General features: G+C 38.0%; 1 protein-coding gene across 1 annotated transcript; it reads left to right on the plus strand.

Moving 5' to 3' along the window:
* Positions 1-387: 387 nt before the first annotated feature.
* LOC105355566 (zinc finger protein 184-like) lies at positions 388-9,116 on the plus strand. Its single transcript, XM_011483203.3, has 2 exons — positions 388-823; positions 7,265-9,116. Exons 1-2 carry the CDS (start codon positions 652-654, stop codon positions 8,362-8,364), a joined length of 1,272 nt encoding a protein of 423 aa, XP_011481505.1. The 5' UTR covers positions 388-651; the 3' UTR covers positions 8,365-9,116.
* The last annotated feature ends 5,598 nt before the right edge of the window (positions 9,117-14,714 follow it).

The following is a 14,714-nucleotide window of genomic DNA, read 5'->3' on the forward strand; positions in this document are numbered from 1 at the left end:
TAAAATATTTGATTAAAACATGTCTGATTGTGTTTCCAGAGGTCAGAAAGGGCGATCTCTCCACATATGTCTATTTTATAGCTCTAAAAGTAGCATTGTGCTCCAATTCCCACTTCTGTTTCATTGTAAGACCTCCAAAGAAGCAGAATTTATTACTAGTCACATTTTTACTTCAGTCAGTCTGCAAAAGAAAACCTGTGTTCAATAAAAATAATTTCCGCGAAAATTTTCCACAGATATTGGATTGAACCACTAAAAAAGACAGGTCGACTGTGAATAATAATGACTGATGATAGAAACTGGAAATATTTTTTACCTGCATTCCAGACCAAATGGTGGCGCTAATGTAGCACGATGTTGTTGGCCAACCGCCAAAATTCAGACAAGAAGAAGAACAACGACCGAACGGAGGCGCTAGCCGCTTTAGCTCGTATTCCGAGAACGGTGGTGTTTTGTTTGGAATTTTGTGAGATTTTGGGACAGATAGGACGAAATGGTTCGTGTCGGGACTCTCAGCATTTTCCAAAATGTTGCAAATCAGTGAATACGTTTAAAATGTAAAGACAACGTGGCTGTGATTGTGAGACTCGCAAATGATGATCGAAATTGCATAGGACGGCGGTGTTTTTGTGAGTTTGAGCTGCAGTAACGATGTCTTCACTTCAGTCTCTGAGAGAGTTTATCAACGAGCGACTAGCTGCTGCTGCTGAAGAAATCTTCAGACACTGTGAAGGAACCATCGTCCAGTACGAGCAGGAGCTCTGTCGTCAGCGCAGACTGCTGGATATCGTCTGGAAACCACAGCTTCAGCTGAACGCCATAGGTGTGTTCACTTCAACAAATGAGATAAAGCCTTCATCTTCCTGAACATTCTGATCCAAGTAAAAATGTACAGATGCCTGTTTATGTTGGAGGATTACAGTCCGCCATCTTGAAGCAGTAAACAGGCGCTCTGCTAAATTGACTATACTGACCAATGAGTTATATCGCTAGAGGAGACACGCCCGCTTGGGAAGCCAGGCCACCGGTGGCGGAGCGTGACGCCATCTTGGTGAGGTCACCGGTGCCCACATTACAATGCTTTCTATGGCCTACGGTGGAATCTAAGTTGCTTTTATATAATTTATATATATATATACACACACACATATACACATACATACAGTGAGGTCAAAATGTATTTGATCACCCTGTGATTTAGCAAGTTCTCCCACTTAGAAAACATGGAGGAATCTAAAATTTTCATCATAGGTGCATTTCCACAGTGAGAGTCAGAATCTGAAGAATCATTCAGAAATCACGTACAATTTTTTAAAAACAATTTATTTGTATATTACTGTGACAAATAAGTATTTGATCACTTGATTATTAGATAGACTTCCAACCAGCAAAGACCTGCTGTTCTGCTTTTAAATAGTCCAACTCCACTCTGCTCATGATTCTAAATTAGTGGCACCTGTTTGAGGTCGTTAGCTTGCATAAAGGCACCTGTGCACCCCACAATCAATCAGAAGTCTAACTTCCAACATGGGCAAAACCAAAGAGCTGTCAAAAGACACAAGAGACCAGAGTGTAGACCTTCAGAAAGCTAGAAGTGGCTACGGGGCAATTGCCAAGCAGCGTGGTGAGAAAAGAACAACTGTTGGAGCAATTGTCAGAAAATGGAAGAGGCTAATGATGACTGTCAATGTCCCTTGGACTGGGGCCCCTCCCAAGATCTCACCTCGTGGGGTATCGATGATGCTAAGGAAGGAAGAATCAGCCCAGGACTACACGGGAGGAGCTGGTCAATGACCTGAAGAGAGCTGGGACCACCGTTTCCAAGGCTACTATAAGTAATACATTAAAACGTCATGGTTTAAAATCATGCATCGCACGGAAGGTTCTCCTGCTGAAGTCAGCCCATGTCAAGGCCCGTCTGAAGTTTGCCAATGACCATCAGTCATGGGAGAAAGTCTTGTGGTCAGATGAGACCAAAATAGAACTTTTTGGTCTTAACTCCATTCTGCGTGTTTGGAGGAGGAAGAAGGAGGAGCATCATCGCAAGAACACCATACCTACAGTGAAGCACGGGGGTGGAAGCATCATGCTCTGGGGGTGTTTTTCTGCACAGGGGACAGGACGACTGCACTGTAGAGGATGAACAGGGCTATGTATTGTCAGATATTGGGCAAAAACCTCCTTACCTCAGAGCGTTGAAGATGGGTCGTGGCTGGGTCTTTCAGCATGACAATGACCCGCAGCACAAAGCCAAGAAAACCAAGGAGTGGCTCCGTAAGAAGCATGTCAAGGTTCTGGAGTGGCCTAGCCAGTCTACAGACCAAAATCCAATAGAGAATCTTTGGAGGGAGCTGAAACTCCGTGTTGCTCAGCGACAGCCCCGAACCCTGACAGATCTAGAGAAGATCTGTATGGAGGAGTGGGCCAAAATCCCTACTGCAGTGTAGAAACCTAGTGAAGAACTACAGGAACCGTTTGACCTCTGTAATGGTTAACGAAGGCTTCTGTACCAAATATTAAAGTTGTTTAACCCAAGTGATCATATACTTATTTGTCACAGTAATAAGCAAATAAATTGTTTTTAAAAAAATTGTACAACATGATTTCTGAATGTTTCTTCAGATTCTGTCTCTCACTGTGGAAGCGCACCTATGATGAAAATTTTAGACCCCTCCATGTTTTCTAAGTGGGAGAACTTGCTAAATCACAGGGTGATCAAATACTTATTGACATCACTGTGTATATATATATATCAACCTTTGTTGTTAAATAAGAGAAACAGTCAGCCTTAAAAGCTCAAACTTTAATGAAAAATGCATAATTGCAGGACTTCTTACACAAAAAAACATATTACAAAGAATTTAATAAAATAATTTCTAAATATTTAGAAGTTTTACACCTCTTTGACATGTAATTTAAATTATTAAGTAAAGCCCAACAATAAGTCAATAATAATAATAAATCAATAAGTCAATGAAAAAAAATAAATATCAAGTCAATAAATAATAATAATAAATTGATAAGTCAATAAAAAAATAAGCCAATAAATAATAAGTTAATAAATAATAATAAATCAATAATTCAATAACAAATATTAAATCAATAATAATTCAATAAATAATAAATCAACAATATGTCAATAAATAATAATAATAAATTGATAATAATTCAACAAGAAGTCCAAAAGTCAACAATAGATTTACCCTAAAAAAAAGAAAAACAAGCGATTTGGTGATTCATGTAAGTGATCGATTTGGTGTTACATACATGGTATGGTGCCAGGTTTCAAGCGAACAGTCTGGCCTCTTATCAAAATTTGTTTCCACAAAATGTTTTGAACATAGCCAGACTGTATTGCTAGTTGGTAACCACAGTGATCCATCTGGGTTAGCTCTTTTGATAGCTAAGGGCCACTTTTTCCTTAAGTCTGAATCCATTGTAAACCTGCAAGAAAAGTTTAGTCACTGAGTCAGAAATGTATAAATCTATATTACTATAATAACCTAGTCCTAGTATACTGTGTATAGGTTTTATAAAAAAATAGTTTACATTTATGTCGACAGCAAATTATACATGCAGCATGTTGATAATAGCCCTGCAGCATCATGCATGGTACATGTGTACTATTAATGAAGCCCCTGCAGCATTAAAAGGAAAAAATTATAGTACCTAACTGTGAAATGTTATGCCTTCCTCCTTCGTGGACTCATTTCTCCGATTTTGGCAGTTGAAACCCGCACAATGAACTGGCATTTTGCAAAAGATGTGTTCACATGCATGCACTGCTGCAGTGACTTGACCTCACCAAGATGGCGGTGCTCTCCTCCCATGAGGAATTATGTGATGTCTCTTCTAGGGATATAACTCATTAAACCTGAAATAGTATTAAACAAACAGACACAATTCGACGGAACCAAACAAGAAAAGCTACAAATAAAATAAATAAAATTACAGCCCATATAACTATTAATCACCAATTTAAAAGGATAAAGAACAAAAAGGGCATCACCGGTTTTTCAAATTATGTTTTTCGAATATGTTCCAAGTTTTAAAGTCTGCATTTTTAGTAGATTCAGCATAATTTTTGGTATTAGTAGCTTATTTTTATGAATATAAAATGAGGCCCGAATGAAAATGAAATTGAGTACAACCTGCTGTCTTTGTTGTATTAAAAAAAAAAAAAACAACCTAAAAACGTTCAGGAGAACGTGATTTTTACAGCAAGTCTAAGTACCAGCCGTTGTAAACATGATCACGAGGGAGATATTAATTACTGCGTTTTGTGTCTGGTCTGATTAATGACACCAAGACTGACATTTATAGGAACAAAGATGTGAAAAGAAAAGATCTGGAGCAAATTTTGCTCCAGATCTAATAAACAGTAAATACACAATAGAAGAAGAATCTTCTCCCTGTTGCTACCTGTGTGTCTGCCGCTGATCCAGTGGATAAACCACTGGCTAGACGCACGTTCTTGAATGCACCACTCTTGGTTGGTGTTAATGCACCATGAAACAAGTTTGTATCTTCCTTCTTCTATGGTTGAGGAAGGACTATACTGCCTCCTAAAGTTTCTGTTGTGCTTTGCGATCCCATTGACTTTGTGGCTGGTGGATATTATAATCAAAATGACAAAAAAATAAAGGGCGCATCGTCAATAGCAAATTAGCGTTGACAATTTTTTATAGCCGATTACTCACTGTCAGCCCTATCTGTGATCTGACACATGTCAAAAACAGAGAAAACACTGCAGGACAGACCATAAATCATGACCAAGTCCAGAGTGTGCCCCCTGTTGTGAGTAGGCTGTGTGACATGCTGTTTAAAATCCAGTGCAAAAGGTTATGAAACTCATTTGCATCAGCATCACCATCTTTGTCAACGTGAAGGTTAAGAATGATATTAAAAGTCTACTTTATTAGGAGTGTATTTTTTTGTGTATTTGTATTTTTTTTTTATTAAAACAGGAAGAAGGCTTTGGTTGTCTTGAGACAATAACACATAAAATAGGCGGGCTGTTGAAAGAAATTTTTTTTTTTATCTCCCCTGATAGAAAATTATAAGTTAAAATTTGGTGGGGAAGTCTCAGTGAGAATAACAGGAGCATCAGTACCAAGCCAAGTTTTAGTTAAAAAAGGCCATTTTTTTTGTTATCTAAAATAAGATCATTCACAAAAAAAATTTTTTTTTAAAGAAATTGAATGTTTAATCAGAAAAGTTCAAAATCGTGTGCGAGTGCAGATGAATTGTTTCATGGTTTTTTCCGGTATTGTATGTCAACAGTGACAATAAAGGCATATCAAATCTTATCCTATCAATGTGATGGAGATATCTGACTGTGGAGCTGGTGGATCTTGACTGGAGATATTTGGGAAATTTGCATACAATACACATATGTGGCCTAGCCACATATTGACAGGGATTTAAAGAGAAATAACCATGTATAAGTGCTGAGTTAAATGCAATGTGGTCAAGAAGGTGGGTGCATCAAACTATTATGGGAACCACTATTTGGAACTAGTCAAAAGTGTTCAGTTCGAATCAGTCTAAGTCACGTTTCTGGGGGGCAAATACTCTGGCCAATCATGAGTAAGCTTCTTCAAAGCTTAGTCCTCTTCCCTTTCAGTGGAAGGGGAGGTGGGGGCCAGCGGTCACCACATGCTTTTAGCGAGGTGTCTGATTGGTCAGTTTATAACTTGAATAACTTTAAATAAAGAAAATTAAAATTAGCAGGATGATGTTAAGGAAATATATAAAATCAAAAATGTTTATTCTGACAAGTACAATAACTGAGTAATAGCTGTTTATTTCTTAATAGAAGTCTATGGGATTTGGGCTTCTTGGAGCCAGCAAGTACATCCTATGAGGACGTGGGGGTGGAGGGGTCAGTTTATCCAGTGATGTATACATACAGTCTATGGGTGCAGCTAAGAAAAAGAGCACACCAGTGCAAAAAATTAGTCTAGAGTCCTGCAAAGGCAAACACGCTCAGTTTTTTTTTAACGTGGCAGAATTGTGGCGCTGCATAAGTATGGGTTCTCACAATGGGCCATTGCTGCTGAAAAGAGTAATTATGACATTTTTAAAAGGATTATGGAACAAAAAGGTCAAGGGGCAGACCCAAAAAATGTTTAAACGGCATCTGCAAGAGAAGGACTTCAGAAACTTCAAAGGCCACGTCTAACAGAACATCACAAAATAGCCCGGTTGGACTATGCCAAACACGCCAAACATGGGACATTGATAAGTGGAAGAAATTTCTGTTCCCTGGCTATTGGTAGATGTTTCTAGGGGGTGACTGGGTTTTTTCTACAGAACAGTGCTGCAGTTCAGAACGTTTCTCTGACAAAGGACTTTTTTCAAGCAAATAACTTCACTCTTTTGGACCATCCTGCATGTTATCTTGATTTAAAGGGCCTTTATCATGGAATATAAACTTTTTTGAGCTTTTTAGTGTATTATACTGTTTATTACTCACACAAAACAACCCCAAAGTGGTATTTTGATCTGTTCACTCATCTGAGTATTCCTCTAAAACCCTTCTCTCTGAGCACCAGCCCTTCCCAATCCATGAAAACAAGTGTGTTCTCACATTGTGATATAGATAGGTGAAAAACGCCCCTTCAACAGTCTGAGCCGCCAGCCCTGCCCCCAGGCTAACCCACACACACACCAACTTGCTCTGCGGTGGTAGCAGTGATCAGCAAAACGCTTTCCTTTTATATGCACAATCTTCTCTCCAAAAGTTCATATTTTGGTTTTTCGTTGGCGAAAAGAAAAGCGTGATATAGGCCCTTTAAATCCAATTGACAGCATTTGGGGATGAGAGAAGTTGGCCTCTTTTTTTTCTAGTTTCAAGCTCTACTTCGTACTTTGTTAAAACCAAGCTGTGCAAAATGCAAATTCCTGAAATTTCTTAATTGGTCTTAAGATTTTAATAAGGAGTGTGCTGTGCTGGAAGGGGAGTCTGTGTATTAAAAGGAGTTGTTAAATTTGTCCGACAATCTTTTTGTGAACTTTAAGAGTTTCTTTGATTAGGAATTTCACCTACTGAAGTCTGAAAGACCAACATCACCTCTTACTCTCTTAACTTTGAGAAAAATGGTAGGGGGTTTATTCCGTTTTTTTTTTTTTTTTTTTTTAGTTAAAATATGAAACTGTGGGGCTACTGACAAAGATTATTTAGATTTTTATTTGTGCTTAACGATACACAAAGCCCTATAAAAGTTTAAAAGGGCTCTTACTTGTTTTTGTTTCCCTGCAGTCCTACCCCAGAACGATGCGAGTGAAAAGGATGATCTCTACAACCAGCAGGGGAACTCCAGTGTGGAACAAGAGGAGTCAGAACTTCCACGGATTCAAGAGCAACAAAAAGAGCCAGAACTACAAAAAATAAAAGAGGAGCAGGATGAACTAGAACATACACAGATCGAAGAGGAACTGGGGCGACAAGAACCTCGACCTTTTAAAGAGGAACAGAGGGAACCAGAACCTCCACAGATGAAAGAGGAGCAAGAAGGATTCTGCATCATTCAGGTTGAAGAACAGCTTGATCTGAAGCAGGAGACTGATACCTTGATGGAGATTCTTACTTATGAGGAACATGAGAGCAGTGAAGCAGATCTAAACAATCAGCAGAGATTTAATGTAACTGATAGTCAGAATGAAGAGGGAAGCCAACATGAAGAATCAACATCAACTACAGACGGAGAGACAGACCCACAGAGCATAGATCAGAGGAAGAGAAGGGATAGTCTTTTCTGTGTAAATTCTAGTGAAGGAACAAGAATGACACAAAATGAGTCTGTCAGTATGAGAACTGAGTCTGATGACAGACCCTATGTCTGTGAGGAATGTGGTAAAACTTTTAGTTATGTGTCTCGTTTCCGAATTCACATGAGAACTCACACTGGAGAGAAGCCTTTCGCTTGTAAACAATGTGATAAACGTTTTCGTGAAAACTCTAATCTCATAAGACATGTGAGAACTCACACAGGAGAAAAGCCTTTTTCTTGTAAAGAATGTGATACAAGTTTTAATCAAAAATCTAGTCTCACAAGACATATGAGAACTCACACAGGAGAGAAGCCTTTTTCTTGTAAATATTGTGACAAAAGTTTTTGTGACAAATCTCTTCTCAAAAGACACATAAGAACACACACTGGAGAAAGGCCTTTTTCTTGCAATGAATGTGATAAAAGTTTTAGTCATATATCAAATCTCAAAACACACATGAGAATTCATACAAGAGAGAAGGCATTTTCTTGTAAAGAATGTGACACAAGTTTTAGACAAATATCTTATCTCAAAAGACACATGATGACTCATACAGGAGAGATGCCTTTTTCTTGTAAAAAATTGTAATAAAGGATTAAGTGGGCACTTTAAACCAAAAAAAGGAAAACTCAGAGCACAGGACTCATGCAGTAAAATAGTACATAAGAACATGTACTTAAAAAAAAGGAAAAGTTTGATTTTTTAAATATAATTTTTTAAGAAAACTGGAATTTTACACGTAACTTATATAATAAATGGAATATTAAAAGACCTTTGATTTATTTCAGTTGTCTAAAAATTTTATGTTGGAAAGTCTTGGGGCCCTTCAACCCTTCCCTTCTCGTGTTCCCAAATGGGATTGCTTCCTGATATGGATGCTGCCATGTTGAAACCAATCACCATTGATTGGTCTGAGTCATCGTATCTATGGCAACAACTGTCGTTATGGCCATAGATACAATGACTCAGAGCGACTCGGTTCAATCTTTTCCTTCATCTATCCTCTTCTTTCTTTCTCTTCTGCTGCTTCCCAGTCTTCAAAACTATCATTCATCACAAAGGAAACTATAAAATCAGTCATATCTTTTCTACTGTCTTGCTGTTGTGATAAACTGTGGAAAAGGGTATGTCAACATATGTATTAAATTTATAAGAACTTAGTGGTCAGTATTTTTAGGATTGCTCAGAAAAGTGTTCCTAATGTTTTATGATGTGTTAAATTTGACTTGATGTTTTTTTTTCCTTGCTCCTAATTGTTCAAGATTGTTAAAAAATCCCCCTTGGTGGTGTCAAAGTAAAGGTCGGAAGTCTAATATAATAAAAATAACTTCATAAAGCCACTTTTTTAGTTGTAATTTCTATTCCTGCTTTGTCCCTCTTTTTCCAGCGCCAAATACGTGCAGTAGTGACAGAAGAAGAAGCAAGAGCACTGATATCATCGCTGCGCCTCCACCTGGAACTAATTTATGCGACAGTTTTTACACGGTAGAGGTGAAAGCGGAAATCCAATCCCCTCTTTGCATTATCGTTTTAATTACGTCACAGTATGAGCGGTGTTGAAGTAGAAAATGAAAAGCATTTTGGAGGATTGATTTTTCATTTTATTTTTGAGTCAATTGATGCATTTACATTTGAAAATGAAAAAGCATTTCCGTTAATCCATTTTAACTGTCAAATTAGATATTTCTAATTGAATTTTAGTACACATTTACTAGAGAACCTGTTGAAAATTAAATGTTAAATATCAGGAAAAAAATGCGTTTGACGGATCGCTTTTTTTTCTTCATTCTTGAGTCAAAGAACACAGCTTTATTTTGGAAATGAAAAATAATTTACGACATTGATTTTATTTATAATTATGAGACACATATGCTTCCGTAGTTGTTAACATAATCATGAAGTAGACATTAATAATTGTGGTTTGTGCCTGGTGTAGGTACAAAATCTGTTCGGCCTGCTATAAGTGTTCGGGGACCTGCGATTAATGATGACCTCACACTATTTCATTTGCTGTTCATTGGTCAAATGATGTGTAAGATAATGATTGGTCCAGACAAATTACAATGCAACCGTCAAAGAAGAAGTTATGAGCACCGTTGTAAACAAACAAAGCTCCATCATAGAGCGAGATGATCTTCTAAACAGGCTTTTATTATTGTTATAATTTTTTTTTTTTTAAACCCAGTATTTTTATTGAGTTTTACATTATACAAACACAATTACAGAGTTCTGTTAGTCTGAAAGACAAATTACTACAAGAAGTGTTTATAATAAAGCTAAGGAAAGAAAACAAAAAGAAACAACAAAAAAAACCCATACCATTCCCTGTCACTGCCACAGTCAAACCATCACTCCATCACGCATGACCTGTACTATATGCTACCATATGCAGCTAAGCTGCTGTAGGCTTATATGACTAAAGAGCTGGAAATGTTCTCAAAAAGGGACCCCATAATTCTTCAAACATATCAGGAGACTTTTTGAGTGAACACCTAATTTTCTCCAGTTTTAAACAGGACATGATATCCTGTAGCCACTGTGAATAAGACGGGGGAGAGGTATCTTTCCATTTAAGCAGTATAGCACGTCGTGCCAGGAGTGATGCAAAGGCTATACAGTGTTTTTTGGCAGTACCTGAAACAGCTTGGTCCTCCACAACCCCAAAAATGGCTGTTTATGGATTTGGTTTTAAATTTGTGTTAAATACACGAGACATTGTGTCAAAAATTGTCCTCCAATATGCATTCAAATGAGGGCATGAAAAGAACATATGATACAGAGAGGCATCTGTAAGATTACATCTTGAACATAGTGGACTAACTGTGGGGTACATAGAAGCCAGCTTTACCCTGGGAATATGGACCCGATGTACAACCTTGAACTGAATTAGTTGGTGTCGAGCACAAAATGAAGATGAGTTTACCAGTTTAAGAGCAGAAACCCAAGTATCATCTGATGTAGCAAGGCCCAAATCTTTTTCCAAGCCATCTTAAATTTATCCACAGAGGAACATTTAAAGTTCAACATAATGTTATATAGTATAGAAATAAGACCCCTCCTGGATGGATCTAGTGAAAAAATCTTGTCAGTTATTTCTGTTTCTGTGGTAGTTGAGAATTGTGGTAGTTGAGAAACAAAGAAATGACGTACTTGAAAGTAACGAAAAAAATCTGAATTTAAAAGATCAAATTTCTCTTTTAGTTGAGCAAATGAGGCAAAGGTATCCTCTATAAGTAGATCTTTACAGCGAGTGATACCACTGTGATGCCATCGCAGGAAACCTGAATCTATAGTAGATGGCTTAAAAAGGTGATTCATGGCAATAGGACTCCAAATGGAGAAACTGTGCAGGCCAAACTGTTTTCTAAATTGAGACCATATCTTCAGTGTGTGTTTAACTACAGGGTTATTAAGAGATGCAATACAAAACTTAAAGGCAAACCAGACCCAACATAGGTCAGAGGCGAGAGATTGTTGTCTTGGCAGAGCTCGAGCGTTATCCAGTTAGGACAATCCAAGTTGTCATGGTGGAAAGACCAATTCACAGTATTTCTTAGATTGGATGCCCAGTAATTGAAGTGAAAGTTCGGCAGGGCGCAAGCCCCCCTTCTATTTTAGTTTTTTGAAGGTAGATTTTATTTAGACGAGGACGTTTACCATGCCATATATAGGAAGATATAAGAGAGTCTAGTTGCTGAAAAAAAGAGCCAGTAATGAATATTGGAAGAGTTTGGAAAAGATAAAGAAGTTTAGGAAGTATAATCATTTTAACAGAGTTCACTCGTCCAACTAAGGACATTGATAGGGAGGACCACTGCCTGACTATCAGTTTGATTTGGTTTAAATAAATAGCAAAATTTTCTTTAAATAAATCTTTATATTTTTGGGTAACTGTGACTCCGATGTAAGTAAATCTACTGCGCTCGACTTTCAGAGTGAAACCATTAAAGTCTAGGTTCTGTGCTGCTTCATTGACTGGAAAGAGCTCACTCTTACTAATATTCACCTTATAGCCTGAAAAACTGCCAAAATGACTGAGCAATGCCAAGGCAGAGGGAAGAGACTGAGCTGGATTAGAGACATAGAGCAATATGTCATCTGCATATAAGGAGACTTTGTGCTCCACACCTCTTCTCCTGATACCGAATAGGTCTTTACAGCTGCGAAGTGCAATAGCAAGAGGTTCTATCGCTAAGTTGAAGAGTATAGGACTCAAAGGGCAGCCCTGTCTGGTCCCACGGTACAGATTAAAGGGGCTTGATATTTGGGAGTTAGTGCGAATCCTTGCAGTGGGCTCAGAATAAAGTAACTTGATCCATAGATTAAAGGCAGGGCCAAAACCAAATTTTTTCAGTACAGCCAGCAGATATGGCCACTCAACCCGATCAAATGCCTTTTCTGCATCAATAGTAATCACACATTCAGGTATGTCTTCAGGGGCAGAATAAATTATATTGAAGAGCTGTCTAATATTAAAGTATGCCTGTCTTCCTTTGATGAAGCCAGTCTGATCCTTGGAAATAATGGTAGGAAGAATGCTCTCCAATCTATGAGCTAGGACTTTTGCCAAGATCTTAGCGTCTGTATTCAAAAGTGAGATGGGTCTATATGATGTGCAATCCGTAGGATCCTTGTCTTTCTTTGCAATGAGTGCAATGCAGGCCTCAGTAAAGGACTGGGGTAATCGATCCAATTTTCAAGATTCTAAAAAGACTGAACGGAGTATCGGTGAGAGTAACCTGGAAAACTTTTTAAAAAATTCTGTAGGGAAGCCATCTGGACCAGGACACTTATTTGACTGCATTGACTTGAAGGCTGCAACTATTTCTGCCTCCAATATGGGTTCTTCCAATTTTTTCCGTGAGTCCTCTGAAATAGAAGGAATATCAAGATTGCTGAAAAAGTTATTAATGTCACTGGCATCCCCATGGGACTCTGAGGTGTAAAGTTTAGTGTAGAATTCTTTAAACGTTACATTAATTTCTAAATGGTCAGTTGTAGTTCGGCCAGGACCTACTTGTATTTTGGAAATAGCCTGTTTTGCTTTAAAACCTTTGAGTCGGTTGGCTAGTAATTTGTCAGACTTATCTCCATAGCTATAGAACATGGTCCTGTTTTTTAGAAGCAGACGCTCAGTCTGGTGGGTAGTTAGCAAGTCAAATCTGGATTTGAGTTCAACTCGTTTCTTGTACAGTGCTGGACACTTGTTTTGGGCATATTGTCTATCGATTAGTCCAATTTGGTGAATGAGCTCATTTCTTTCTCTATTTGTTTTGCGCTTCAGGCAAGCAGTATACGAAATAATCTGTCCCCATAGGTAAGCTTTGAGGGCATCCAACAGAGTAAGATATGATATCTGTGGATCAACATTAGTGGCAATAAAAAAAGTTATTTCCTTTTCAATAAACTTAGTAAAATTAGTGTCCGATAGAAGAACAGAATTTTCAGTCATGATGTCCCATTTGAACCCCATAATCTGATATCAGATAAATTTGGACGGTATGTGATTGTTTCTGGCAGACTACACAAAACACTGGTTGTTTTAGTCAATGTTTATGCTCCAAACGTAGACAATGCAGAATTTTTTTAAAGAATATTTTCTATACTGCCTGATTTAAATACATACCATCTTATTTTGGGCGGGGACCTTAATTGTTGGCTAGACCCCAGTATGGATCGCTCTTCTAGTAACCCCAGCAGGGCTACTAGATCGGCCAGTCTGGTTTGTGACTTTCTTGCCGAGTTTGGTATTAAGGATATTTGGCGTTTTTTACATCCTACAGACAGGGAATATTCATTCTTTTCACAAGTTCATCATACATACTCTAGAATTGATTATTTCCTTGTTGATAACTTACTTCTCCACTTTTTTTCTTCATGTGAATACAAAACAATTGTAATTTCTGACCACGCCCCTCTGACACTATCTATGTCTTTCCCTGGTATTATATCTTGAAGCAGGCAGTGGCGATTTAATTCTGTTATAATTATTATTAAGTGCAAGTTGCTTATGTTTTTTTTTAATCCGTGCGGACAGTGCTTCATTCCTGGCAGAACGGACCCAGAAGAAGGGTTACGATTAGTTTGATACGTGCTAACAACATTTAGCCATGGATGAACTTAAACAGGAATAACATCAACATTTATTTTGTCTGGACCCGACTGGAAATACAAATTTGCACGGTTTCTCAGGACTGTTTATTCAAAAGCCACTTCTGTTAGCACTATAAAATCTCTCTTTAAACATTACAAAGAATAATGTCAGATACAAATTATGAAGGAAAAGAACTTTAGGTTAATAAAGGAAATGTGAAATGAAGATTTGAGAGACTGAGCAGATTTCAACACTGCATAGTATGTCCAAGTGGGGTTAGATGTGACATCATTAGTGTCATTAGTGTCAGGCCCCTGAACAGTTATTGCAGGATGAAAACTTTTTGTTCCGGCCGGAATTATGACGCCAAGATGTTTATTGGAATAGATACAAGAAATTTATCGGAACAAGGCTGTGAATGAAAAAAAACTGGAGTAAGATTTCTGGGATTTGCACCGCTTTGACAATTCGCACCAGGTCTATTCCAATTGCAGGTGGCAGACAAGCTCTAGTAAACAGTAGAAATAACAAAAACAAAAGAAGAAGCCCCTCCCTGCTTGTCTGGTGTGAATGGGCGTTTTTGAAACTGCTTATAGCGCATTCATGAACACGCAACACATTCCCGGTGTGTATGTAGCATTAATGTAGCAATAGAATGGCGTTTTAGAAGAGTGTTTTCGAAAACGTTACAACACATTAACTTTACACACAACACATTAACTCACAACACAATAACTCACAACACAAACTTTTTACGCTAAACGTTCGGGCAAAGGCGGTGCTTTATGATGTCTTTGGCTTGCCATATTCCTGGGTAATGCTTGCGTGGTGAGGGAAGGACGTC

Source organism: Oryzias latipes, chromosome 2 (assembly GCF_002234675.1).
Source record: "Oryzias latipes chromosome 2, ASM223467v1".
In the NCBI taxonomy this organism is placed as follows: domain Eukaryota; kingdom Metazoa; phylum Chordata; class Actinopteri; order Beloniformes; family Adrianichthyidae; genus Oryzias; species Oryzias latipes.